We start from the raw sequence: 26,005 nt of genomic DNA on the forward strand, positions 1-26,005 counted from the left end.
TTTGCCAGAAATTAATAATATCTCCATCAATGTTGAACCCCCATGGTCTTCTGGTCCTCAATTAGAAAATCCAAAAAGCTTCTCTGTATTGCAATCTGTTTGCTCTATCACCACCTCTCACTAGGGGTCTGATCCACTCTATGACCTGCCATTTAAAACTATTTACATTTTGATTGTGCACCTGAATGAAATGTTGTGCCAGATCAGAGCAATCATTGTTATTCTCAATATTGTTCAAATGCTCTCATATACGTGATCTGGCATCTCTTGTTGAGCACCCCACATATTGTTTCTGACATAGGGTGCATTCAATCAGGTACACAATATGCGTAGTTCTACAATTCGTAAGATCCAAAAGGTTATAAACCTTTTGTGTAATCTTAGATTGAAACGTACGAGTGGTTATGCTTTGACTACAAGCTATACAGTTAGAGAAATTACATTTATAGTGCCCTTTGGTGTTAAGCCAACTATTGTTTTTTGGTTCAGGTTTCAACATTCTTGGGGACAACGTGTTACCCAATGTACAACCCCTTTTGGCTACAAATTGGCAACCATTCGACACATAATTTTTAAGTGCATCTTCCGCTGTTAAAATAGGTAAATGTTTTGTCACTATATTACAAATTTCCCTATATTGGGAACTGTATGTTGTTACAAACACAGGTTTAGAGGGGTCAAATCTATTGCGGCTTGTGTTTGGTCCTCTTTCCTGTAAGATGTCACTCCGTGGCATCCTACTCACCTCAAGATAGGCTCTTTCTATGATTTTATTCTTATAGCCTCTATCTTTTAATAGTTTTTTCAATTTATCACTCTCTCTTTCAAAATCAGAATTGCTAGAACAATTTCGCTTAACGCGAATAAATCGCCCCTTGGCAATCCCAAAACCCGTATGGGGCGGATGGTTGCTGCGGGCATGGAGAACCGCATTGGATGAAATAGGTTTTCTGTATAAAACTGTGCTGATCTTCTTATTATCTGTGTCGCCTATTAAGGTGACATCTAGATAGGGTATTTGAGTAGTATGATGTGAAAATGTGAATTGGAGGTTTACACCATTATTGTTTAGCCAGTTCACAAAGTCACCCATTTCTGACTCTGTTCCAGTCCAAATTACAAGGAGATCATCAATGTATCTCTTATATAGTTTGACACAGTGACAAAATGGATTGGTGTCTGCATAGACGTGGGACCGCTCCCACCAACCCATAAAGAGGTTGGCGTATGCAGGGGCAAACTTAGCCCCCATAGCGGTCCCACGTCTATGCAGAAAATATTCACCCCCAAACTCAAAAGAATTGTGTGTTAGTAAAACATCAAGCACTCTTAAAAGGTAGTTTTTCAAACCTCTATCATAATTACTGCATGTATCCAATGCATATCTAACCGCTTCTAAACCTAGATGATGGGGTATTGCAGAATAAAGTTCCACTACATCTATCGTCAGCCACAAATAGTTTGCATTCCAGTCAATAGAGTCTAGTGTGTTCCGTAGATGTTTAGTGTCCTTTATGTAGGAGGGTAAGAGATAAACTAAGGGCTGTAACAAAGATTTAGCCCAATCCGAGAGTTTCTCAAATAAAGACCCAATACCTGATACTATGGGTCTTCCACGCACCTCTACCAAAGATTTATGAACCTTTGGGAGGTGGTGGAAGATCGGGGTTATCGGTCTGTTAACAAATAGATAATCTCTTGTATCCTCATCTATATAGCCCTCCTGTAATCCATCGTCCAGGAGATCCCATAATAAGGTTTTAAAGCTCTCTATTGGATTCCCCCTAAGTTTTTATTAAACATTAATATCATATAATTGTCTTCTAGCTTCCAATACATAATCTGTTTTATTCATTACAACTAGGTTACCACCCTTGTCTGAATTCTTTATTATTATATCTGTTCTATTTCTTAATCTGGCTAGGGCTGTTTGCTGGAACTCACTTAAGTTAGAGTAGCTTTTATTATGGTTTTTGGCCAATTCTGTGAGGTCTTCTTCAATTCTACAATGGAAGGCCTCAATGAAAGGCCCTCTCTCTCTAGTGGGATAGAAACTGGATCGAGGCTTAAAGCCACCATGTGTGCCTATAGTTTCTGATGTAGTAATATCAGATTCCATAAGTAGATCATGGAGGCTGAGGTAGTCACAGGTATCATTAAATTCTACCAAATCAAAAGGTTTAGCTATGTTATCCAATGGATGGTTGGTATTTGCTATCTTACCATCGTTGTTATTGGGATTGTTCCAAAAAAACTTTTTGAGAGTAAGGTCACTTATAAGTCGATTGACATCTGTAATTGTTTTAAAGAGATCAAAGTTATTTGATGGAACAAAACCAAGACCTAGGCCTAGCACCTGCTCCTCTTCAGGTGATAGAACCACATTGGATAAATTAATCATTTTAAAATTTTGTATTTGTATTTGTTGCGTCCCCCTCTTGCTCTCCTGTGTCTGAAGACACCACCTCTCCTAAAATCACTGTCACGCCACGCCGCTCTAGCCGTTGCTAAGGGCGCGGCGTCTCCTTCCCTGCTCGTTGCCAGGGGCAGTGTCGGGTCCAAATACATGGTCATCGTCACACGTTCCTGATCCCGGTCAGACCTCTGTGGCGCGAATTCTGCGCCTATTTAAATTTGCTACAAACAAACAATCTGTCACTGCCTTATTACCGTTGCTGAACCTGCCTGCCTGACTACTCTACCTGCTTTAAGCCTTAACTGCTGGATTGAATTATTATTGCTGAACCTGCCTGCCTGACTACCTGCTTTAACCCTTAACTGCTGGATTGAATTATTATTGCTGAACCTGCCTATCTGACTACTCTACCTGCTTTAACCCTTAACTGCTGGATTGAATTATTATTGCTGAACCTGCCTGCCTGACCATTCTACCTGCTTTACCCCTTAATTGCTGGACTGCTTTACTGTTGCCAAACCCTGCCTGCCTGACCATTCTAGTGGTTTATCCTTGGACTGCTTTGCTGTTGCCAAACCCTGCCTGCTTGACCATTCTAGTGGTTCATCCTTGGACTGCTCTGCCGTTGCCGCTGGGGACTGTCCTGCCTGTGGCGAGTGCCGCCTTCCTCATCTCACTTTCTCTGCTCTGGGATATTCCCTTTCTTTCCGTCTCGACGCCGGAATAACAAGACTACTGGCCGAGTTTGGTGTGATAGAGGAATATCCCACGAGCGTTAGTCACCTTCCTAAATGTCCCTTATTTAAAGAAATATACAGTATATGTTAACAGTGTTCACTATGTTTTGTTAAGATAATTTTAAATATTTTGTTTTATGTTGCTTGTATTCAGGATGCATATATTTTATTTTAATGTTTATAAATTATTAAATGTATTTTTTTATACCTTCTTACCATTACATCTTAAAATAAACATTTTTATTTTTGCATAATCCATTCAACAATTATGTACTACAATGTGAAATCGCCACATAGAAATAAATCCAGTGTTAGCATTTTTCCGGCAAAGTTTGAAGACACCCACTGAAAAGTCATCAGGTGTAAAAAAAGAGATTTTTCACTGATCTATACAATCACTGAGTAGCTATTTGTATGGTCAAGTGTGTAGAATATCCTACAGCTTCTCAGTTGAGAGTGGAAAAAGGCACAATGTTTAAAGGCAAATAATAGGAAAAGCTAGCAAAATAAATAATGAATGTCCAGTGCATTTTTACAATGTGTAATTAAGCATTTTCTGGGGAATGTAAGCCGTCTATAGCTCCTTCACCCCACCTTTCTGGAGAATTTTTAAAACTCTGTTGGAATGTGCATTCCATAGGTTGTTTTTTTCTTCATTAAGCTGCATGGTGCTGGAATCAGGCACAAGTACTCCCAAGAGAGCATTTGGCATTTTCTCTTCTTACTGACTGTGCAACATTGAGCATGCGTGGCTATTTATCAGCATGACAGAGTATTGGAATTGACAGGCATGTACAGTGCTGACAAACAGCTTGTCATTGGTGTCAGGTAAGTCACCAACTGTCATAGATTGAGCCAGCAAATCTCTGGATATTTCTGATGTTCTAAAGTGTAATTATGTGTGTGTCCAGTTGTGTACCATGCACTAACATTTATTTTGGTGTGTGTGTGTGTGTTTTGGAGCATGATTGAATAATGAAAAGGTACTATTTAAAGTTATATGCATATAGGGGTAAAAAAATATCACTTTAGTTTATTATTCAGGGGTTAAAAAGTCACTACCCCAGAGGGATATAGTTACTAGTCCACTAAATGTTAGTGATAAGATAAAAGTATCATTTTTTACTCATCTGCTGAAACTAGTGGTCTATTAAAAATTCAATATATATTTTTTATTTTTTTTAGAGAATTAAAGGGATAGAAAGGGCAAAATTGAAATGTTCATGGGTGGATTTCAGTTTTAAATTAAAGCATTTTTGCAATATACTTCCATTAGCAAAAATGTTTTTAGTAAACGTTATTACTGTTTTTAAGGCTGCATACGCATATATGCTGCAAAAGCTCATGCACCAGTATTCAAACATCTCACCTTCTCAGAGAGTCAGCAGTGGCTTGTATGACACAAACTTCACAGACACAATACATACCACCACCAGCTTGCTCTATGACCTTGAATACTGATGGACAGACCATCATGTGCGTATACAATTAAAAACAGTAATAACTTTTACAAGAAGCATTTTTGCTAATGGAACTATATTGCAAAAAATGCTTCAATTTTAAAATGAAATCCACCCATGCACAGTTAAATTTTGCCCTGTCTATCCCTTTAATTCTCTAAAAGAAAGGGCATACCTAAAAGCCCCAGAGAGATGAGAGCTGTCTTGCATAGAAAGTCATTAAGCTTTCTGGGATACATAATCTCATAGGGGAGAGCGAGGTTAACAGGGGAGCATCTGGCACTTACATAAATTTTCATTTAGCAGCAAATACAATTAAAATAAAATGTATTTAACTTGTATTATTTACATTTTAGAAGGAAATAACATTTATAAATGTGTATGTTTGGTTCTTTCTATATATAGATTATATTATATTTGTTTTAATTTCTCCGGGAAAAACAAGGAGGTTAGAGAAAAGATGTGCTTTGTAGTGTGCGACTTCCTGTTGGGGACCTGGTAATCTCTAAAAATGTTGCGCTGGAAAGAGAGCATGTCACGACAGCAATGCTGTCTAAGATTTGGCTGCAAAATGTGTACCTGACATTGACAGCCCAGCTTGTGACTCAACTGCCTCTTCACTTTAGCTGCTTTGATGTCTTTATGCATTGAGGTGTGTGTGTATATATATATATATATATATATATATATATGAAAAGCAAAAGAGAGTTCAGGACAAAGTTAGTTGTTAGCTGGATTCATTCGTTGGCAAAGTGTAAGAGTGTATGAGGCTGCCTGTGTTACGCTGTAAGACTGTAAGAGCTGTAGCGAGGAGTGATCGATTATGGAAGGAGGGGTTGATTCTTACTCTCACCAAGTACCCGCCTGTCGGTACCGCCACCGCTGCACCTCAGGAAGACCGGTCAAGCTTCTGCCTCCACACCTTCTACGAACTCCGTTTCTGAGAACCAGGCTCAGACTCCAGTACACCGGCTCAAACTTCAGACACAAGGCACGCCAAGCACGTCCGTGACGTAAATAAATCCATTCCTCCAATCCGGGAGGTGCTCCAGACTTCGGTAAGGGGAAAAAAGGCTGAGAAAACCACCTTACATTCCACTGCTTAGCTTTACTGACAGGCTTACTCATAAAGGGAAAAGTTAATTGTAGAAATGAAGAAGCAAGTAGCCAATGTATAAAAATAAAAGTTCCAATTTTTAATGGTCAATTCTAAAAAGTTATAACAGGATTCAAATAGAAAGGTCTGACATGTTTCGGCCAATGGCCTTAATCTTAGACAGTGATTCTATGTGGAAAACCGCCAACATTTAAAAGCAGTACTTGAACCCTATTGGTTATTTGAGAAAAGGTAATCAATCAGTAACAGTTGTGATTACACAAATTGATGCAGAGGATACAAACAGAAACAAAAGATAAATTAAATAAGTTAGTAAATTCATCTTAGGTACAATATAGCAAATTTCTAACATATAAACAATGTGAATTAAATTAATCAGAAAATCAGTTTGCAAAATTCTCTATACTTTTAGTACACAGTTGTTATTATAATTGAAATATATAACTTCATGAATTAAAGAAAGAGAAACCAAATTTAGTTGAATGCAAACAGCAGGATATACATAAAGAAAAAAAATATATATATATATTGGTAGTAATAATAATAACCAGTTACCAAAACAACAAAAGTGGAAAAAAGGGGGACTATGCAATGAAATATATATACGCATAGTTCAGAAAAATATTGGCCATATATATATATATATATATATGTATGTATGTACAAGAGTGTGCTATGTAGTGAGAGAGCGTGGTCTCAAACAATGGAGTACTACAACGCTCCTGCGCACAGGTACATAGATGCATATAGTGACCCATTAATATGTCCTAATTTTGGCTATTATTGGTAAGTAAATAATATATATATGTGCATAAGGAGACCTAAGTATAAATGAATTACTAATTTATAATTTATAAATTTATTAATTTATTGATTTATTGAGATGGCGAAGGTGTTGGAAGGTGTGGAGGCAGAAGCTTGACCGGTCTTCCTGAGGTGCAGCGGTGGCGGTACCGACAGGCGGGTACTTGGTGAGAGTAAGAATCAACCCCTCCTTCCATAATCGATCACTCCTCGCTACAGCTCTTACAGTCTTACAGTCTTACAGCGTAACACAGGCAGCCTCATACACTCTTACACTTTGCCAACGAATGAATCCAGCTAACAACTAACTTTGTCCTGAACTCTCTTTTGCTTTTCCTAACCATTACAAGCATATGGGAAGCTTGTTTTATCAGGACAACCTTTTTTGTTTAGCATATGCTCTTGTTCTTCTTTGGGAACTTTTCTCCGTATACCTGCTTTTGCTTAAAAAGGGTCCTTGGTCTAATCAGAGGGACTACAAACGGAACTTTAAAATTTATATTATTGGTTACATTACTTTCCAAATATCTTGACCGTATCTAACATATTGTTGTCTCTTGCTTTTGCTTTTGTTTTTGAATGCATTTAGTACAGTGACCTTCTATTGTGACCATATATTGCAATAGTATTTTTCTATGACTGAGACATCTATCTATATTCATATATACGTTTAATATGCTACACTTATGAAGGATTTATTTATTTATTTATTAATTTACTTCTTGCATATAAACTTATTTCAATGATGCTTTTTTCAGACCCTAGAGTTTAGTTAATAATATCGTGAGCATCTAACACTAGGCACTGTTGAACCTTATACATTATATATTTTTCACTTAACAGTATATTTACCTAGTTAGTTCTAATTAAGGTACACTGTTCATTTTATGTTATTTTCAGTTTAACCTCCTTACCATTCATGCGCAGGTTTAATATTTAATATATAATGCTGTGTCTCATTTTTACATAGTATTAAGACCACTCCTTTATCAAATAATGGTCTAGTCTGCCTATGCTCTTTTTGTTGATTGTAGACGATTTACCTTGATTAATCTCTTAAAAAGGAAAAAGGTATTTGTTTGTTTAGTTCCATTTATACTTGCATACTTGAGTATGCAAGTATAAATACATTCCTGTATAGATTGTTATAAGTGTTGCTAAATCTGGTTTAGGAATTCTTTGTACATTTTGTATATCAATACTCTATTTTTTTAAGGTTACTTGGTTTATGTCTATCTACATAGATTGTTTATAACCTTAGTATTGATATTCATTTCATTACACTATTCTTTGAATAGAGTTCCCATTCTGTCCTTTTTTAGGGTATAATTATTGCTTACTTATAATGGATGCTGATAATATGCAACAGGCGGGACAGCAATTTTATTCAATGACAACCATAGCAGATTTAGATCAGCTAGAACAAGACTTTGAAAACATCTTTAATGAAACTTTTAGCACTAATACACTCAGTGATAATTTTCAAACAATGGAGAATCTGATGAAAAAGGAATTGAGACTTAAATGGGATAAATGGACCCTAGACAGATATATAAGATTACAGATGGTACCTAGAGGCCTACGCATAAAAAAGTTCCCAACTTTTTCATCAGATGATCCTGAGTTTATTAAAAGATGGAATGACTCTTTGTCTGACTGCTCTTTTAAACTAATGACTCTGATTATAGAGTACAAAGATAGACAACTAAGAGCAGTGAGGGAACAAATTATAATCTTACAAAGTGAGCTAGACCTCAACACACTTGAGAAAAACTATAAGGAACTAGATAACATTCTTACTAACAGCATAGCACAACTTAAAAAAGACTTAATCGAATCCAAGCATGAAAAATTCCTGCGAGATCAGTCTGACTACAGCCAAAATAGAGTATATATCTGGCAAAGACAACATAGAAATAGATCTAGGGATCGCAGACGCAGATGGAAAAAGAATAAAACTACAACAAACACAGATACTTGAAGTGAGACAGGTACTGATACAGATGAGGCAAACAACTCTGATCAATGCACTCAAGAAAATGAAACATCCACAATACAGGGAATACCCCCTAAATCAATTTTGAAAAATTCTAAAGATAATACCATTAAATCAGTATCTTTCAATGCGAAAAGTAATGAACAAATTACACCATCAGCGAATAAATATCGAGTTGCCCTAGAAAATAGTAATACACAAGTGGAACAGAGTGAAACTATTTTGCTAGACCAGGTTTTTCAGGTACCCCCAATGAACCCCAAAAATCGAGGGAGAGGGGCTCATCAAAGAAGGAGTCAAAATGTGAGACAACAAGATCGTTACCCCTTAAGGAGAGGGAGAGGTCAAAACAAATACCATCTACAATAGATGGATTGTTAGCCCTCCCAGATACACAATACAGTGACAGTACTATTGATACTATTGATGCCAACTATGATCACAACGTGATCAACCTTACTGATTATCAGTTAAGTAGCATTCAGCTCAAAGTCCTAAGTTATGGACTGGGGTTTGTACCTTCTAAGAGATTTAATCTTTTTCAGACCCTTGTTGACATCAATAGGTTTATAAGGTCACTAACTTTGAAAAAACATTATCGATTGACAAATGAACAAACCATTGACAATGAAAATGTAAGTGAAGTTTCTACAAGTATCTCTCAATTTTACAAAGACCATATTGTGTCTAATTCAATGCATTTAGATTTCTCTGAAATTAGAGACATTGAAACTTTAGTTTCACTTAATGAACAGAGTCTTTCTCCAGAGACCAAGATACAGAAGACACAAAATGCACATATTGGCTTCAAGCCAAAATCGACATTTTACCCCTTACAATCGAGGGGTGATATTTTGGTTTCTTTTCAAAAGAGAGTCGAAAATGACCTTATTGAATTATCTAAAAAACCCTATACAGGGAAAAACAATTTGACAAAATCTGAAATTAGCATTGTCCTCACTAAAATCTAACCCTGACCTTGTAATAAAAAATGCTGACAAGGGTGGAAGTGTGGTGGTTTGGGACGTTAAGTCCTACAAGGGTGAGATTATGAGACAAATTAGTAATCCAAATAACTATCGTGTTTTACCATGTAATCCGGTGCAGAGTTTCAAGAAAGAATTAATATCTCTTCTTGATGATGGCCTAGAGAATGGCCATATTGATGTAAAAACTTTTGAGTTTCTTGTAGTGGATAACCCAGTTACCCCTATCATCCATGTGCTGCCCAAAGTTCATAAAAGTATCATCAACGTTAAAGGTAGACCTATAGTGTCAGGCATAGGCTCACTTTGTGAGCCTCTGTCTGAATGGCTAGACAGCATTTTACAGCCCATAGTCTATTCCTTACCCAGTTTTCTTAAAGACACTAAGCATGTGCTTCAGATTTTTGATGATTTCACATGGGAAGACAACTACACCTGGCTTACCATTGACGTTGTAGCACTCTACTCATCCATCCCACACACCATGGGCAAGTTAGCTATAAAATTCTTCCTTGAACAAAGGTCTAACTACACTGAGGAATTTATAGCATTTATTTTAGAAATTCTGCAATATCTTTTGACTCACAATTATTTCAAATTTGAAGATTTGTTTTATTTACAGTTAAAAAGGTACTGCGATGGGGGCGAAATTTGCGCCCTCATATGCCAACCTGGTGATGGGATGGTTTAAGCTCCACATGATTTATGGAGATGCTAATCCATACACTCACTGCATAAAGAGTTATCATCGCTATATTGATGATCTACTTCTGGTTTGGAAGGGCAGCACTACCACTGTTAAGAATTTTGTTGAATTCTTAAATGGTAATGATTGGGATCTACAATTCACCTTTGAAACTAATCAAATCAAAATCAATTTTCTAGATGTTGAACTCAGTATCGCTCTTGACACGAATAAAGTCAAATCACAGATATATAGAAAACCAATATCTGGAAACACACTCTTGCATGGTAAGAGCAACCACCCACCCAAAGTTCCTTATGCAATTGCCAAAGGACAATTTATCAGAGTCAAACGAAACTGTTCAGAGAAATCTGATTATGCCACTCAGAGTAAAGATCTTACTAAAAGACTCTCGCAAAGAGGCTATAGTAAGACAACCGTTAATAAGGCAAAATTAGAGGTTGACTCTATAGACAGAAGCATTTTGCTTAAAGATAAATCAAAAACAAAAAAGGAGTCGGTTGATCAAGTGACGTTTGTCACACAGTACTCCTCGGACTACAAAGAGATCTGCAAAATTATACGTAGACACATGCCTATGCTTCAAGCAGACGAAGGCTTAACAACAACTTTAGAAAAAGGGTGTAAATTCTCCTATAGAAGAGGTGTGACTATAGGTAATCAGATCGCGCCCAGTGTATTGCCCACAAAACCATCCAGTTCCAACTCCTGGTTGAATTCCAAGGGGATGTATAAATGTGGGTATAGTGCTTGCATTCCATGCAGCTTTATACACAAGGGAAATGATTTTTCATCTGCTGTCACCAATAAAACATATAAAGGTAATGGATGTGTAAATTGCAGATCCAAAAATGTAGTTTATCTGATTTGGTGCACATGCACAAATAAGCAATATGTGGGTTGTACCACAAGAGAGGTCAGAGAACGCATTAGGCAACACTTGTCAGATATAAAACGGTCAGATCCATGCTCAAACATGGCTAAACACTTTATTCAAAGGCACAACAGTAGTAACACTACTTTCAAATGGAAAGTCATTGAGCAAGTCAAAGTAGCCCCCAGAGGTGGTGATATTAATAAAGCTCTGTTGAAACAAGAGGCTTTTTGGATCTTTACATTGGAAACACGTATTCCAATGGGTTATAACTCTGTTCATGATGTTATAAACTTTTGGGAATAATCTTTATGTATTCCCCCTTTTTTTCAACACCTTCGCCATCTCAATAAATCAATAAATTAATAAATTATAAATTAGTAATTCATTTATACTTAGGTCTCCTTATGCACATATATATATTATTTACTTACCAATAATAGCCAAAATTAGGACATATTAATGGGTCACTATATGCATCTATGTACCTGTGCGCAGGAGTGTTGTAGTACTCCATTGTTTGAGACCACGCTCTCTTACTACATAGCACACTCTTGTACATACATATATATATATATATATACATATATATATATATATATATATTATATATATATATATGGCCAATATTTTTCTGAACTATGCGTATATATATTTCATTGCATAGTCCCCCTTTTTTCCACTTTTGTTGTTTTGGTAACTGGTTATTATTATTACTACCAATATATATATATATATATATATATATATATATATATATATATATATATATATATATATATATATATATATATATATTTTCTTTATGTATATCCTGCTGTTTGCATTCAACTAAATTTGGTTTCTCTTTCTTTAATTCATGAAGTTATATATTTCAATTATAATAACAACTGTGTACTAAAAGTATAGAGAATTTTGCAAACTGATTTTCTGATTAATTTAATTCACATTGTTTATATGTTAGAAATTTGCTATATTGTACCTAAGATGAATTTACTAACTTATTTAATTTATCTTTTGTTTCTGTTGGTATCCTCTGCATCAATTTGTGTAATCACAACTGTTACTGATTGATTACCTTTTCTCAAATAACCAATAGGGTTCAAGTACTGCTTTTAAATGTTGGCGGTTTTCCACATAGAATCACTGTCTAAGATTAAGGCCATTGGCCGAAACATGTCAGACCTTTCTATTTGAATCCTGTTATAACTTTTTAGAATTGACCATTAAAAATTGGAACTTTTATTTTTATACATTGGCTACTCGCTTCTTCATATATATATATATATATATATATATATATATATATATATATATATATATATATATATATATATATATATATATAATTATTTAAAATTATGGTGGAGATAAAAGCATGAGATTAACATCCTCCAATTCATAAAAGTATAATAACAGAAATTATTGCATAGGCAATTAGCACATCTAATTTCCCCCGCTTGCCTTACCCAGAAATACTCTGTATAAATTGTAACCAATGCACCAGAGGATTCTGGGTAAGATATGGAAAATAGATATGCAACATCTCAGGGTTTTTGCTTCTAACACTGTGTAAAATACAGCAGTCCACTAATGGGGTAAGTGCTATGGCCATTTCAGATTGTTTTGCATATGTGCAAAATAATAGAATTATTTTAAATTGTCTTTGAATACTTGCAAAGATTTCAAGAAAGCTTGGGACCTTATCAAGTGCCTTTAGTCATTAAATTTGAAGTGTAAAATGGTCTTGAAAAACTGTAAATCGGCAATAACTTTTGACCTGTGAGTTATGGGCTCTTATAACTTTATAACACCTTAGATATGGATGCCATAAATACAACTTGTAGGCAGGGCCTATCTCTCCTTAAATGGCACTAAAGTCAAAATTAAACTTACATGATTAAGATAGAGCATGTAATAAAAAATTTCCAATTGACTTCCATTATCAAATTTGTTACAGTCTTTTATATGAACACTTTCTGAACATCTGCTTCTGCTAAGCATGTGCAAGAGTACATAGTATATATGAATAGGAGTCTATGATTGGGTGATGACTGTCACATGATACAGGGGGTGGGTTATGAAATTTGGAAAATCTGCTACTCATTTGAAATTCAGATAAACTGCTATTGCATTGTCTTTTTATTATACATCTGTTGGATATGTAATTCTACGATATTTAATGATCCTTTAATTAAGTCATTTCCCCCACTCTCATATTATCCTGTGTAATATATTTAGGCTTTCAAAATAAACAATGATAATTCTCAGATCTCACAACACCTAAGAGCCATTCTGATGGGAAAAATAATTAAATGTATTTTATACAAACAACACAAATTATAAAGCAGTAATCAGAGGCCATTGTGCATTCCTATGTTACAATCCAGTTTCCTCTGACATATACAACATGAAACATACATTTTGTCATATCAATTGTCATATAAAAAAAGAGGAAATAGGGCTCTTCCTATTCCAGCAGTATTCTTTATTTGTAAGAAGGGCAAACCGAGGATAAGAGAACTATGACAGCACATAGTTCTGGGGGGATTGGGGGGTTCTTGACCTCCAATCATATTATTATTCAGCTGGCACAAATTGCATTATGAAGAAATATCTAGAGTTATTCAAAGATACTACACTCAATCTCTTGTCAGCTAGTCCCAGTGTAGGTGATATAACCTCAAAAAATCACCCAGAATTTTCAAAATGAAAGAAGAGAGAGTTGGGATAGCGCTAAGCAGCTAAGAGACTGAAGGGCAATTTGTAGAGTTGATTGCATACGAGATATCGTGCTTTTAAATTATAGGTCATATAATATTGACTTGCAGTGGTTTTTATTTTTCGAAGATGATGCAAACAAACGTTTGCTATTTTTGGATTTTATATATTTTATGTGAATGAACCTTTGTCTCTGAATATATGTATAAACAGATTCTAGATTGATGTGAGTAAAATCTACTGTGGTAGTGCAAAGTAGTCCATGAATTAATCTGACTTATAGCATGTGAGTGAACCTTATTATATGATTATGTGTATATCTACCAATTCTTCAATAATGTGAGCAGATGGTAATCTAAACACTGTATTCTAAGATCTACTGTGGTAGTGGACAAAGTACGGAATTGATCTAACAAATAACAGGATCTGATAATTCTATGTGACAAAAATTTAATATGACATATTATATAATTCTAAAAATCATACATAAAAAATACAATTCAAGAAGTCTAAAAATAATTAATAAACTAATTAATAAAATCAAATCTTTAAAAAGATGCCGGCATCAAAAACAATATGTGAACAGCAATGACTTGAATCAGGTATTATAACAATATATCAGCTAGATCCGCTAAGATATGTTAACCGCTAGCAAACAATCCGTATTCTAACAGGCATATAATGGTACAACTGTATCTGTTTATACGTTAGTGGTAATTACCAAACCAGTCCCAGGTGTTACTTGTATCTTTAAGGTTTACACAATATATCTTATATATGTGTACTCAACGTGACAAGGATCAAATATTGTCTCCGTGATTATAAGATATCCCGGGTAGGTATAACCTGTTTGCAGTATCCGTTTGCAGAATCCGTTTGCGTGCTGTGAACAATTCAGACGGTGACTTTGAGAAACAAACTGTTTCAGTGTATCTGTTCTGACAGTTTAGCAGTTCCAGTTTGCAGGGTCAGCAGGGATCCGTTTACATAGTAGATACACTACGATTCCAAACAATTTTCAACAATAGCCGTGACTTTTCAGACTGGTAAAGATTGTTCCGTTTAGATAGGTCTAATTGTAATAGTGGATCATGGGACAGGGATTACACATATGGAGTCTATTCCAGTACTTTAGATATAGCTTGATGTATCTGCCCTACCGCTATACAAAATAGATCTTACCAGCTGGAAGTGATTCGGTTGATAGTGTCCACAGCAAGCTAGTCTCTACACGTTTCAGCCGCCAGGGGCCTTTATCAAGATGTATAGCGGTAGGGCAGGTCAAGCTATATTTAAAGTACTGGAATAGACTCCATATGTGTAATTTTATTAATTAGTTTATTAATTATTTTTAGACTTCTTGAATTGTATTTTTTATGTATGATTTTTAGAATTTTATGTCATATTAAATTTTTGTCACATAGAATTATCAGATCCTGTTATTTGTTAGATCAACTCCGTACTTTGTCCACTACCACAGTAGATCTTAGAATACAGTGTTTAGATTACCATCTGCTCACATTATTGAAGAATTGGTAGATATATACACATAATCATATAATAAGGTTCACTCACATGCTATAAGTCAGATTAATTAACGGACTACTTTGCACTACCACAGTAGATTTTACTCACATCAATCTAGAATCTGTTTATACATATATTCAGAGACAAAGGTTCATTCACATAAAATATATAAAATCCAAAAATAGCAAACGTTTGTTTGCATCACCTTCGAAAAATAAAAACCACTGCAAGTCAATATTATATGACTTTAATTTAAAAGCACGATATCTTGTATGCAATCACCTCTACAAATTGCATTATGGCATAACAAGAAAGATTAAATTGCATGGGTGCAGCTGGAGAGTAGTATGGTTGGCGTCAAACCAAGTAGCCACCTACTCTAACCACTCTGGCTTGAAAATTTATACCACCATTTCACACAGCATCAGACTTTGGGACTATACAACTAGGAGATTCTCTCTTCTTGGAAACAGCTCCCCCTTTGTTAAATGATTCAGCAGTAAGCAGAGAGGTTGATAATATTTGGGAATTGCAGATATTATAAGGAGAAATCACTTCCTCACATATAATGAACATAAATAATTACGTCTGTGCTTTCAACATTCTTGGTTTCATTATCTGCAGCTGATATCTAGGGTAATAGGGGTAAAAAAAATCAGGGATGGTTCCATAGCAAATTATTTTGAATTGCTTTGTCTTTCCTATTCCAGAGTTAAGGGTGCTTTATCAGGGCTATATCCTACATTCAATTTGTCTTGTGGTCCTCAGAAATTTAAATTTATATATAATTGGGAGGAAATATCTTACAAATATCTTATTCAATTTCTGATTTGGTTACCAATCTATATAAAGGGGGCACATTTTCCTGTAGTGCTAACCTTAAAGAAAATGTTTTAAAATTGGTTTATCCATGGTACATGTGCCCTACAAGGTTAAATCATATAGGTGACATGTCAAGGTCAATTTGTTATAGAAACTGTAGAGATCTTGGTACTTATTGTCACATGTGGTGGACATACTCACAAGTTAGTACTATATGGTGGAAACCTTGACCTTCATTAGTGAGGTTCTAGGACAGAGTGTCACCCTTTCACCACAACAAGCATTATAGCATCTCCCAGTGAAAGATTTAGTAGATCTGTTAATAACATGCATTGCTAAATTCTGGAAGTCATCTGTCCCACACTTTGAACTAATAATAAATAAAATAAAGTTATCAAATTTCAGAACTAGATGCAAATTATCTAGATACAGGTAGAAAACCTTTTATTCAAACTGCTTGGGACCAGAAAAGGTTTAAATTTCAAAATAGTTTGGATTTTGGAATATTTGCATCCTTAAAATGGGACAGTTTGGAGAGGGGATGGGACCAAGTGTAAACAACAATATGTTATGTTATTTAGGCAATATTTACATGTCATTATACAGCTTATACGTGCAACCTAAAGGTAGTTTTTTTTTTTTTTAAATAATTATACTTTTGTAGTGCAAAAGTATAATTTTTTTTTTTTTTTAAACTACCTTTAGTTTGCACGTATAACAAAAATTACTATACAGTACTGTATAGACTATTATTTTCATTATAGAACACAAAAAACAAACAGATACATAGGCAGATAAGATTGTGTTTTACAGGCAGGGGACAATAGTAATTTTTGTTAAAAAAAAAAAAATTACAAAAAATATTAAATTAAAAAGTTTGGATTTTGGAATTCTGGATTTGGGGATTTGTACCTGTAAAAAAGAGGAGGTTTTAGAGGTTTGGGAAAGCTGAAGAAGAAGCAGCTGGAGTCACAGAGTACTTAACATCAGGCTCTTGGGCAACGATGTGGCGGCCCCACCCCCCTATTTATAGCACTGGCAATGTCAGTCATCCTTTTTTCCATTCCTTCTATCACTATTTTTCTAGTTTCATTTCTTGATTGTAAGCTGCATACTTTAATATTATATTTAGAACTAGATAGAACTCCAAGTCTTATTGCACAAATACTCCTTTCTAAAGATGGACATATAAACTGGACTTCTACATTCTTGGTTATAAGAGGACTTAAAATTGATACAGACTAGGGAGACGGAAGTTCACAAAATGGTCAATAATTAATCAATGTATTATTTTATTGTGAATAATCTTAAGGCCATTAAAGTGAAGGTCCATTTTGATGAATTAGTGCCCAGTTTTTAATAAACCTTTTAAAAACAAGGGCACTTTAATTCATCAAAATTGACATTTCACTGTTTTCTTCAAAAACTTACCTTTTAATCCTGACTGCCGCTCCAGCAATTCCCCAGGCTGTCAGAAGCCTCTGCAGATGTCAGAAATGATGAATCAGACTTTCTCCAATAACAGCTTCCCCCCGGTGGAATCTTGGCCTGATGCAACGCTGTGATTGGAGGAAGCCGGATTCATCATTTTGGACCTGCGTAGATCGCTTGCGAGTGGCGGAGGAAGTACTGGAGCGGCTACCAGGATTAAAAGGTAAGTTTTTAAGAAAACAGTGAAATGTCAATTTTTATGAATTAAAGTGCCCTTGTTTTTAATAGGTTTATTAAAAACCGGGCACTAATTCATCAAAATGGACCTTCACTTTAAGTGTTGGAGTCAAATAACTTGGGTTGCACTGCATTAAATAATTTTTCTTGTATGTTTTCAGAATATTAATAAAATATTGCCAACAAAAAAAGAAGAAGAGGAAATTGGGAAACCGTAGCTATAAAGCTTAAAGCTGTCATTTCAGCAGAAAAAAAAAAAAAGATTATCTATATAGAGAGGTCAAGAAAGTCAATGTCTGGTATTTCACCTTTGTGGTTTTGTTCATATACAACACATGTGCAGTGAGCCAGGAAACAGTAATATTTGCTAAGTAACCATTTACTATCTAGTTACCATACAATATGTTTTCTTATTCAGGAACTAACACTTTTACAGTCAACAGTGAACAAAATTATGACAAGGAAACTAGAGAGACAGACAACATTATAAACTGTGGGTCCTGAGAAAGGGGTAAGATTCACAAATACCCGTGTATACAATTTCCATCTTATGCATGAGAGGTACATAATTTAGCAAACATATAAAGATATAAATACATTGCATTAGTCATTTCACCCCATGTATGAAATCACTTCAAGGTTTCTGTGATTCTCTGTATTTATTAATGGATTTGTTTATTATCTTGCCACAAACTTTTCAAATCATAGTTTCCTAGGAAGACCTCTAAATTTAAGACATCATTTGGGTGACGTTTCTTTTTCTTATGCTTGTGGAATGGGTCTTGTTTCCAACAGCAGAGCTCCCAGAGCCCTCATTATCTGTCAGCAAGCATCTATCCCACAGACCAGGTACAAACAGACAGCCACTTCCTAAGTTGTACCATTACCTTTTGTTGAGTTGTTCTTTTAGATATTTTATTTTTTTAAACTACATGGTTAAAGGGACATGAAACTCAATTTTTTTATTTTATGATTTTGATAGAACCTATAATTTCTTAGATCTTAGAATTTACTTCTGTCATTTTATGATGTATATATGTGTATATGTGTGTGTGTGTGTGTGTGTGTGTGTGTGTGTGTGTGTGTGTGTGTGTGTGTGTGTGTGTGTGTGTATGATAGAGCCACCAATCAGCAGCTAGCAGTGCATTGCTGCTCCTGAGCCTTCCTAGGTATGTTTTTCAACAAGGTATAGAGGCTATGCGGTGCTAACTTGCACTTTATTGTCACCGTCCCCGACACCTACATTATACTTATTAACCCCTAATCTGCCACTCCGGACATCGCCGCCACTATAATAAACATATTAACCCCTAAACCGCCGCACTCCCACATCACAAACATTAGTTAAATATTATTAACATCTGATCCCTAACATCGCCGCCACCTATCTACATTTATTAACCCCCTAATCTGCCGCCCCCAACGTCACCACCACTATATTAAAGTTATTAACCCCTAAACCTAAGTCTAACCCTAACACCCCCTAAATTAAATATAATTAAAAGAAATCTAAATAAAACCTACTATTAATAACTAAATAATTCCTATTTAAAACTAAATACCTGTAAAATAAACCCTAAGCTAGCTACAATACAACTAATAGTTTACATTGTAGCTAGCTTAGGGTTTATTTTACAGGTAAGTATTTAGTTTTAAATAGGAATTATTTAGGTAATGATAGTAATTTTTATTTAGATTTATTTTAATTATATTTAAGTTAGGGGGTGTTAGGGTTAGGGATAGACTTAGATTTAGGGGTTAATAAATTTAGTATAGTAGCGGCGACGTTGGGGGCAGCAGTTAGAGGATAATAAATGTAGGTAGGTGGCGGCGATGTTAGGGGTGGCAGATTAGGGGTTAATAATATTTAACTAGTGTTTGCGAGGCGGGAGTGCGGCGGTTTAGGGGTTAATAATTTTATTTTAGTGTTTGCAATGCGGGAGGGTCTCGGTTTAGGGATTAATAGGTTCGAATCTTGATGGGATAGGGTGTACCGCTCACTTTTTGGCCTCCCAGGAAAAGCTCGTAATACCGGCGCTATGGAAGTCCCATGGAAGAAAAGACTATACACAATTTGCGTAAGTTGATTTGTGGTAAGGCCAAAAAAGTGTGCGGTGCCCCTAAACCTGCAAGACTCGTAATACCAGTGGTAGTGAAAAAGCAGCGTTATAACCTAACGCTGCTTTTTCACTATAACGCAAAACTCGTAATCTAGTCGTAAGTAAATTAGATAATATAAGCAAATTGAAAAGTTGTTTAAAATTGCACAGGCTATCTAATCTGTATTATGAAAGTTTAATTTTTATTTTACTGTCCCTTTAAGGACTGATTGCTCACTGGCTAGTAAGAAGAGCTCCCAGGATGTCATTAGTGGACAGTGACATGACTCATAAGAATAAAAACACAGACACATCCGTTATATAACAAACAAATAATTGTAATAATTTTTAAAATCTCCTCTTTTACATGCAACATATTAAAAAATAACCCTTGTGTCTCTTTAATCAAACCCGAACTCTTTGAAATATTGTGTGAGATGACCTTACTGAGACAATCAAGCAGATCTGAAAAACATTTCTGTTCTGCCATTCCATATTAATAAAGAGACTGGTTTCATTATTTTCAGGGATGATTTTTATTCCCATTTTGACCACAACATATTTTATTTTTTGAAAGTCTCAAAGTACTTTTTCATGCCATACTCTCTCTTTAAAGTAAAAGTAATAAAATATAGAACTAATGCTTTTTAAGAATGCTCTTTAGTTTGTAAAGTAATAATTCAGTAAAAATACAGAATATAACCAGTGACTAAGTTTCATTAAAAGAACTTGCTCAGCAGAGTAAATGATTACAGACAAACTGTGCATTTAATGTATTCTGTGCCTTTACTGTGAGTTGTCAAAATATTTGCAAGAAAATATTTCAGCCCTGACTAAGACCTTGTTTCTTCACATACCAGTGCTGTGTTTTATGGGCAGTGCTGCTGTAGAAGTTTTTTTATTACTATTAAAAAACAAACAAATAATCTAAAACACCAAACCCTCTGAAAACGAATGTTTTACAAAAATGAGAATACAAAAACAAAAAAAGAAACATGAAATATTTGTAAACAGTGTATAAACAAGTTGCTTGTATATAATTTAAATAACTGTGCCATCAAAGGGGTCGATTTATCAAGCTGCAGTGGATAGGGGTGCACATACGCACCCCTGTCCGCCACAGCTCACCACTGAAATCCTACCCTCTGCCTGCGCACAGCCAAACACACGCGGGCAGGATCTGTCAATCTCCCCGGTCGGATGAGACCAGGGAAATTTAAATTCGCCACCTAAGAGATGGCAAAAGGTTAGGGAAGAAGCGATCTAATGACCGCTGCTTCATAAATACGGACTGCAGGTTCTCTTGTGAGAACCTGCAGTCGTAGGCAGGCGAAGGGGTTGATAAATCGACCCCAAAATCTCCTTAGAATGTGTTAAAAGTGCTAAACTTGTGTGTTCTGCATCAAACATTTAACAAATAGAAAAACTGAAATTTAAAAGTTTTCAAGTATCTATCAGATTCACAGCACAACTGCAAAGCGCATATTTTTTTTCAAGCAAAGGAAAAATTGGGAATTTCCAACTTAATAGGGGAGGGGATGTGTCTTACTAAAGGGACTAAACACCTTGCGATTTTAAAATAAAATAGTTTAGTTATGTATACTAAAACAACTTTGGAATAAAATTGTATTATTCATTGTGCCTATTTTTCAAGTAATTTAGCGATGAACATTATGGCTTTTCAGATTCTCAGAAATAAAAAAGCATGTTGCAGGCATCTAAAGGCTAACCCTGTTCCATATATTTCCCTAAATTACTTTAACAGATAAGAAATGCAAAACAATGCAGTTTATACATAGGACCATGGTTAGCCTTGTCAGCAGCAAACTCAAGCCACGATTGGCTCTTCCAAATGAGACACGTGGTGGGTGGAATTTGACTAATGAAAAAAATATGCAGCAAAAAATGTTCATTTGTTAAAAAAAAAAAAAAAAAAAAAAAAATTTAGGCTTAGGTGACGTTTTATTTTATAACAACACAACAGAAGTGTCTTGTAATCATAAGGTGTTTATCGTCCCTTTAGGAATAAAAACAATAATATTATTCTCAAGTGAGCAGAAACCAGGATCTCTGATTTTTCATAAAAAATAAAAAAATAAAAATGTAAAAAAAAAATGGTTTAGTTTTTCTTTCAACCCTTTAAAACGTAATGTAATGGATCACACACCTCCAGTTATCGTATTCATATTTTCCTTTCTACTTCCCCTACAGAGATTAATAACTTCCTGTATCTATACATGACCATGTTCAAATGCACAGAAGAGAACCTTTGGTAAATCTGCATGTGTGAGAAGCAGTCATATAGAAATGTAATCTGACATAATACAAAGAAACATTTACCTTTTTGCAATACAGCGTCCAAAGTTCATATAGTCTCTCTTTTGACGCCATCCTTGACTTCCTCTCCTGACTTGCAGGAGATGCTTTCAAAAGAGTCCACTCTTCACTGCACAGTGGTTCATTTTTAGTAGTTTATATTCAAATTTCCATCAGATTTACTGAAAGCTTCTCTCGGATATAAACAAGAAATGCTAAAACAAGAAGGCAAGTTGTCTGCAGATCAAACCAGTCAAAAACCAGATTAGCAGGATATTCCCTTGCTCTGCATTATTTTTTTATTTTTTTTCAATAATCCATTCTCCATTGGAACAAAATAAAAAAGTTAGAACATCAAAAATGAAATAAAAAGGCACCAAATCATTTGAAATTTCCTCTTGTATTCCAATGTGTCATCTTGCGCTGCGTGAAATACATTAATATATCCACTGCATACAATACTGATGTACATAAAGAAAGCACTGCTTGTTCTGGTGTAGATGAGAAAGCTGAAATGATTCACCTGCATATAAGAAAACTAATTAGTAAACAAGGAAGAGGGATGAACCAGGTTTTCAAAACTGTTTTCATCATTTTAAATTTAAGTGTACAACTAAAAACATGTATATAGTTTGTCAATAAATTACTTGTAAACTAAAGAATTTTTTTTTATGTATCTGCCTGTTACATTAGTCCTACCAGGAAGCTACATTTCTCTAATTCCTATCCTATAGAATGGTATGTATGTTAGATGCCAGTCCCAAATAACACTTGATAATTCATGCCAGAGTTTAAAGGGACATAATAATATATTTTTTTTAAATATACATATAAGCAATACGGTACATTACTTCAAAATACCAACAACAAATTGAAATACACTCTCTAAAAAGACTAAAATATGTAAAAGGGCTCATGCACTGACCTAATCAATCACTGTGTACCATGTATCACTGTGAAGCAAACAGTAACATAGTTGAACGAATATTAAAATGAATCAATATGAACACCTCAGAATTTAAGCAAGATATGCATTACAATATATGTTCCTACAAAATGAATTAAAACTGATTTTGTAATCAAAATATGGATTGCTTTGCAGCCCAGAAGCACACCCCTTAAGAAGCCTCTTGAGTGTTATTTATACTATCTCCTTTGTTGCCGCAAATAAGGACATTATATATATATATATATATATATATATATATATATATAAAAGCAACTTTCCCTTAAAGCAATCACAGTGAAGCCTGGTAGAGGCAAAGGTACTGAATACCACACAATGCACCTCTGGTGGCAAAGGAAAAATAATATCTTCCCATTTAAAATGCAATGAAAAGCAAACAAAATAAATAATAAACATGCATTATGGGAAATAAAAGTTTCCCTTTAAATATGACTAGCTTCTAGTTAAGTACATTTTTCTTAATGCATTTTCATGAAGCATATTTGGGGATGAGTGCAGAGTTCATATTCTGGAATGAATACAAGCATTTTGCTTTTTTTTTACTCTCTCAATCTGTATTGTTTTGATAGGACAGCAAAGTATTTGTGTGGCAACTGATTTGATCTAATGGGGCACGCACTGATGAGCATATCTATGGTGTGTCCTTTATTAGCTAGGCTTTTCTTGTCAGACAGGACTTGCATGAAATGGCAGGCTCAACAGAAAATGTCAGTGTATAAATAACGGGTGAATTGTATCCCATAATAAAGTTTGTGGTTAAACAAATGTTACGCGTTTCCAAAAAATAAAAAAGTGAAACCATAAAAAAGGCACATGAATGAATTCTAGGCAGGTGTCTAGGCCACACACTGTTCAGTTAGTTAATTTAGTCTTAGATCTAACTCTCTCCACTACATGCCCCGACTTCACTTAGTGATATTATTCTTCTCCTAGTCTAATAGGCTGCCAAACTAATCTCAGTTGCCCTCAGTCAATCTCCCACCATATTTTATTCTGTCTCAATTTTAAAATAATTTGTAGCATTTATAACATTTTCAGTTACAGTTCTCAACTGTAATTTAATCTTCCTCTTATGTGACAGATAGACAGACAGATAGATACTTTAATTACATACAAAAGCCCCACTGGTATTTACGGAGACATAGTTTACGCTTTTTTTTACCCCCCTTTCCTGTAATTTGAATTAAAAGTGGGCTGTCCAATTCCTTGATATTCTTTAAAGAAAAGGGAAATGTCATGCTGAAACTTAGGTTTACTTTATCTAATCTCTTCTGCTTAGGACATTTAGGGAAGTATTCGATGTGAAATAATTGTGTGGAATATAACAATGTTAAAGAGAATTTAAACCCTGTTAAATAGATACTCTGATTGATGGATGTGTTCAGCTAGATCTTCTCTTTGCAGGAATTAAACAGTTATCAACAAGTAACAGAACAGAACATTTTTATGTCCCTTTAATTATGATTCTCTCTCATTCCCTAAGTGTCAGTGTCCAACTATTTCACTTTTGTTACCTTTGTTGTTGTCTGACTGTCACACCTGATGTCTCTGGGCCATATGTGTTGTCTTACCCTCAGTTCCACTCTGCCCGACACTTTTTGTGTCCCTTGCAGTCTCTCAAGGTTTCATTCTTAAAGTATATAATTTTGACTGTGTGTATTAGTTGTGTGTCTCATTATTACAAATATAATTCACTAAATGCATTCGGTCACTTATTATCAAGCTTACTGTGCATCTATCAATATATGTGGAATGTGTTTTCTCTCTAAGTCGCTCACTCCCTCTGCCCTGTGTGCATATATATATCTACGTAGCACACTCCCTCTGCCACAGTGACAGCCTCCCCTTCCCTAACTTCCACATCACCCTCCAGGCCTGGATCTCCCGGAAGTCAACTCTCTCCCACTATCCACACTTACACTTCTGTCTCCTTTTCCCGTGTCCCTTTTCTCACGGACTTGGTCACTCGGTGTCTCTGGGTTGTGCCACTGTCCCTTCACTTGCGCGCTCTCGTGGCCTGTCACCCCTGGAGCGCGCAGCAGGCAGCTTACCCTCCCCTTCGTGACGAACCGGGCCTGTTCACGCCCCCATCCAGTTGCCACACGTTATGTTCAGAGCATGCGCAGTGTGTACCTGAGACTCAGGTGTGCATATCATGACATCCTCTAGTTTCTGACGCCGCCTGGTTATATCTGACAAAGGATCTTTGAAAAATAAAATATGATGTAAACTGAAAAGTTGTATAAAGCAAGGTTTGTTGTCAAACATTTTTCTAAAAAAATGGTAGAAGGATTCAGTGAATCATAAACTATATCCCCATAGTGGCTGCGGCAGCACCGTAATTTGCATACCAAGGCTTACAGGTACTGTTACTTCCCAACGATTGGCGGAAACATTTGGATCGCCATGCAGTAGTGTTGCTGGACATTTGTGTCACTGTAGCATTACAACATTTATATATAAAATCAGACGTCCTCACATTCAACTAATTTAAAGGACCTGATGAAAATTAAAATGTGTATGAATGAGTGCATTTCAATTTTAAATGGAGGCATTTCTATAATTTACTTTCGGAGCAGAAATGCTTCTAGTAAAAGTAATTACTGTTTTGTGCGCATTCTGAGATTGTCAGCAGGGTCACTCTTGTACGACATGCCATCACCAGCTTTGTCATAGCACTCAGAATATGTGTGTATGATGAGGAAGTTGAAACAGTTTTAACTTTTTCTGAAAGTATTGTAGTCAAAATTGAAATGTGCTCATGCACATTTCATTTGTAATCTTTATGT

At 35.3% G+C, this 26,005-nt stretch overlaps 1 protein-coding gene across 6 annotated transcripts in view; it reads right to left on the reverse strand.

Annotated features, from left to right (window-relative positions):
- NBEAL1 (neurobeachin like 1) overlaps positions 1-25,282 on the reverse strand; it is a 759,124-nt gene extending 733,842 nt beyond the window's left edge. For 5 of the 6 annotated variants that reach the window (XM_053698681.1, XM_053698678.1, XM_053698680.1 and 2 more), the window contains exons 1-2: positions 25,136-25,282; positions 22,274-22,772 (exon numbers count right to left, since the gene is read on the reverse strand). In XM_053698681.1, coding sequence (XP_053554656.1) covers positions 22,274-22,324 — 51 coding nt within the window. In that variant the 5' untranslated portion in view covers positions 22,325-22,772; positions 25,136-25,282. Of the gene's footprint in view, positions 1-22,273; positions 22,773-24,730; positions 24,750-25,135 lie in introns of those variants that run through there. The other variant, XM_053698676.1, reaches the window with a different exon arrangement.
- Positions 25,283-26,005: the final 723 nt, after the last annotated feature.

Source organism: Bombina bombina, chromosome 1 (genome assembly GCF_027579735.1).
Source record: "Bombina bombina isolate aBomBom1 chromosome 1, aBomBom1.pri, whole genome shotgun sequence".
NCBI lineage: Eukaryota > Metazoa > Chordata > Amphibia > Anura > Bombinatoridae > Bombina > Bombina bombina.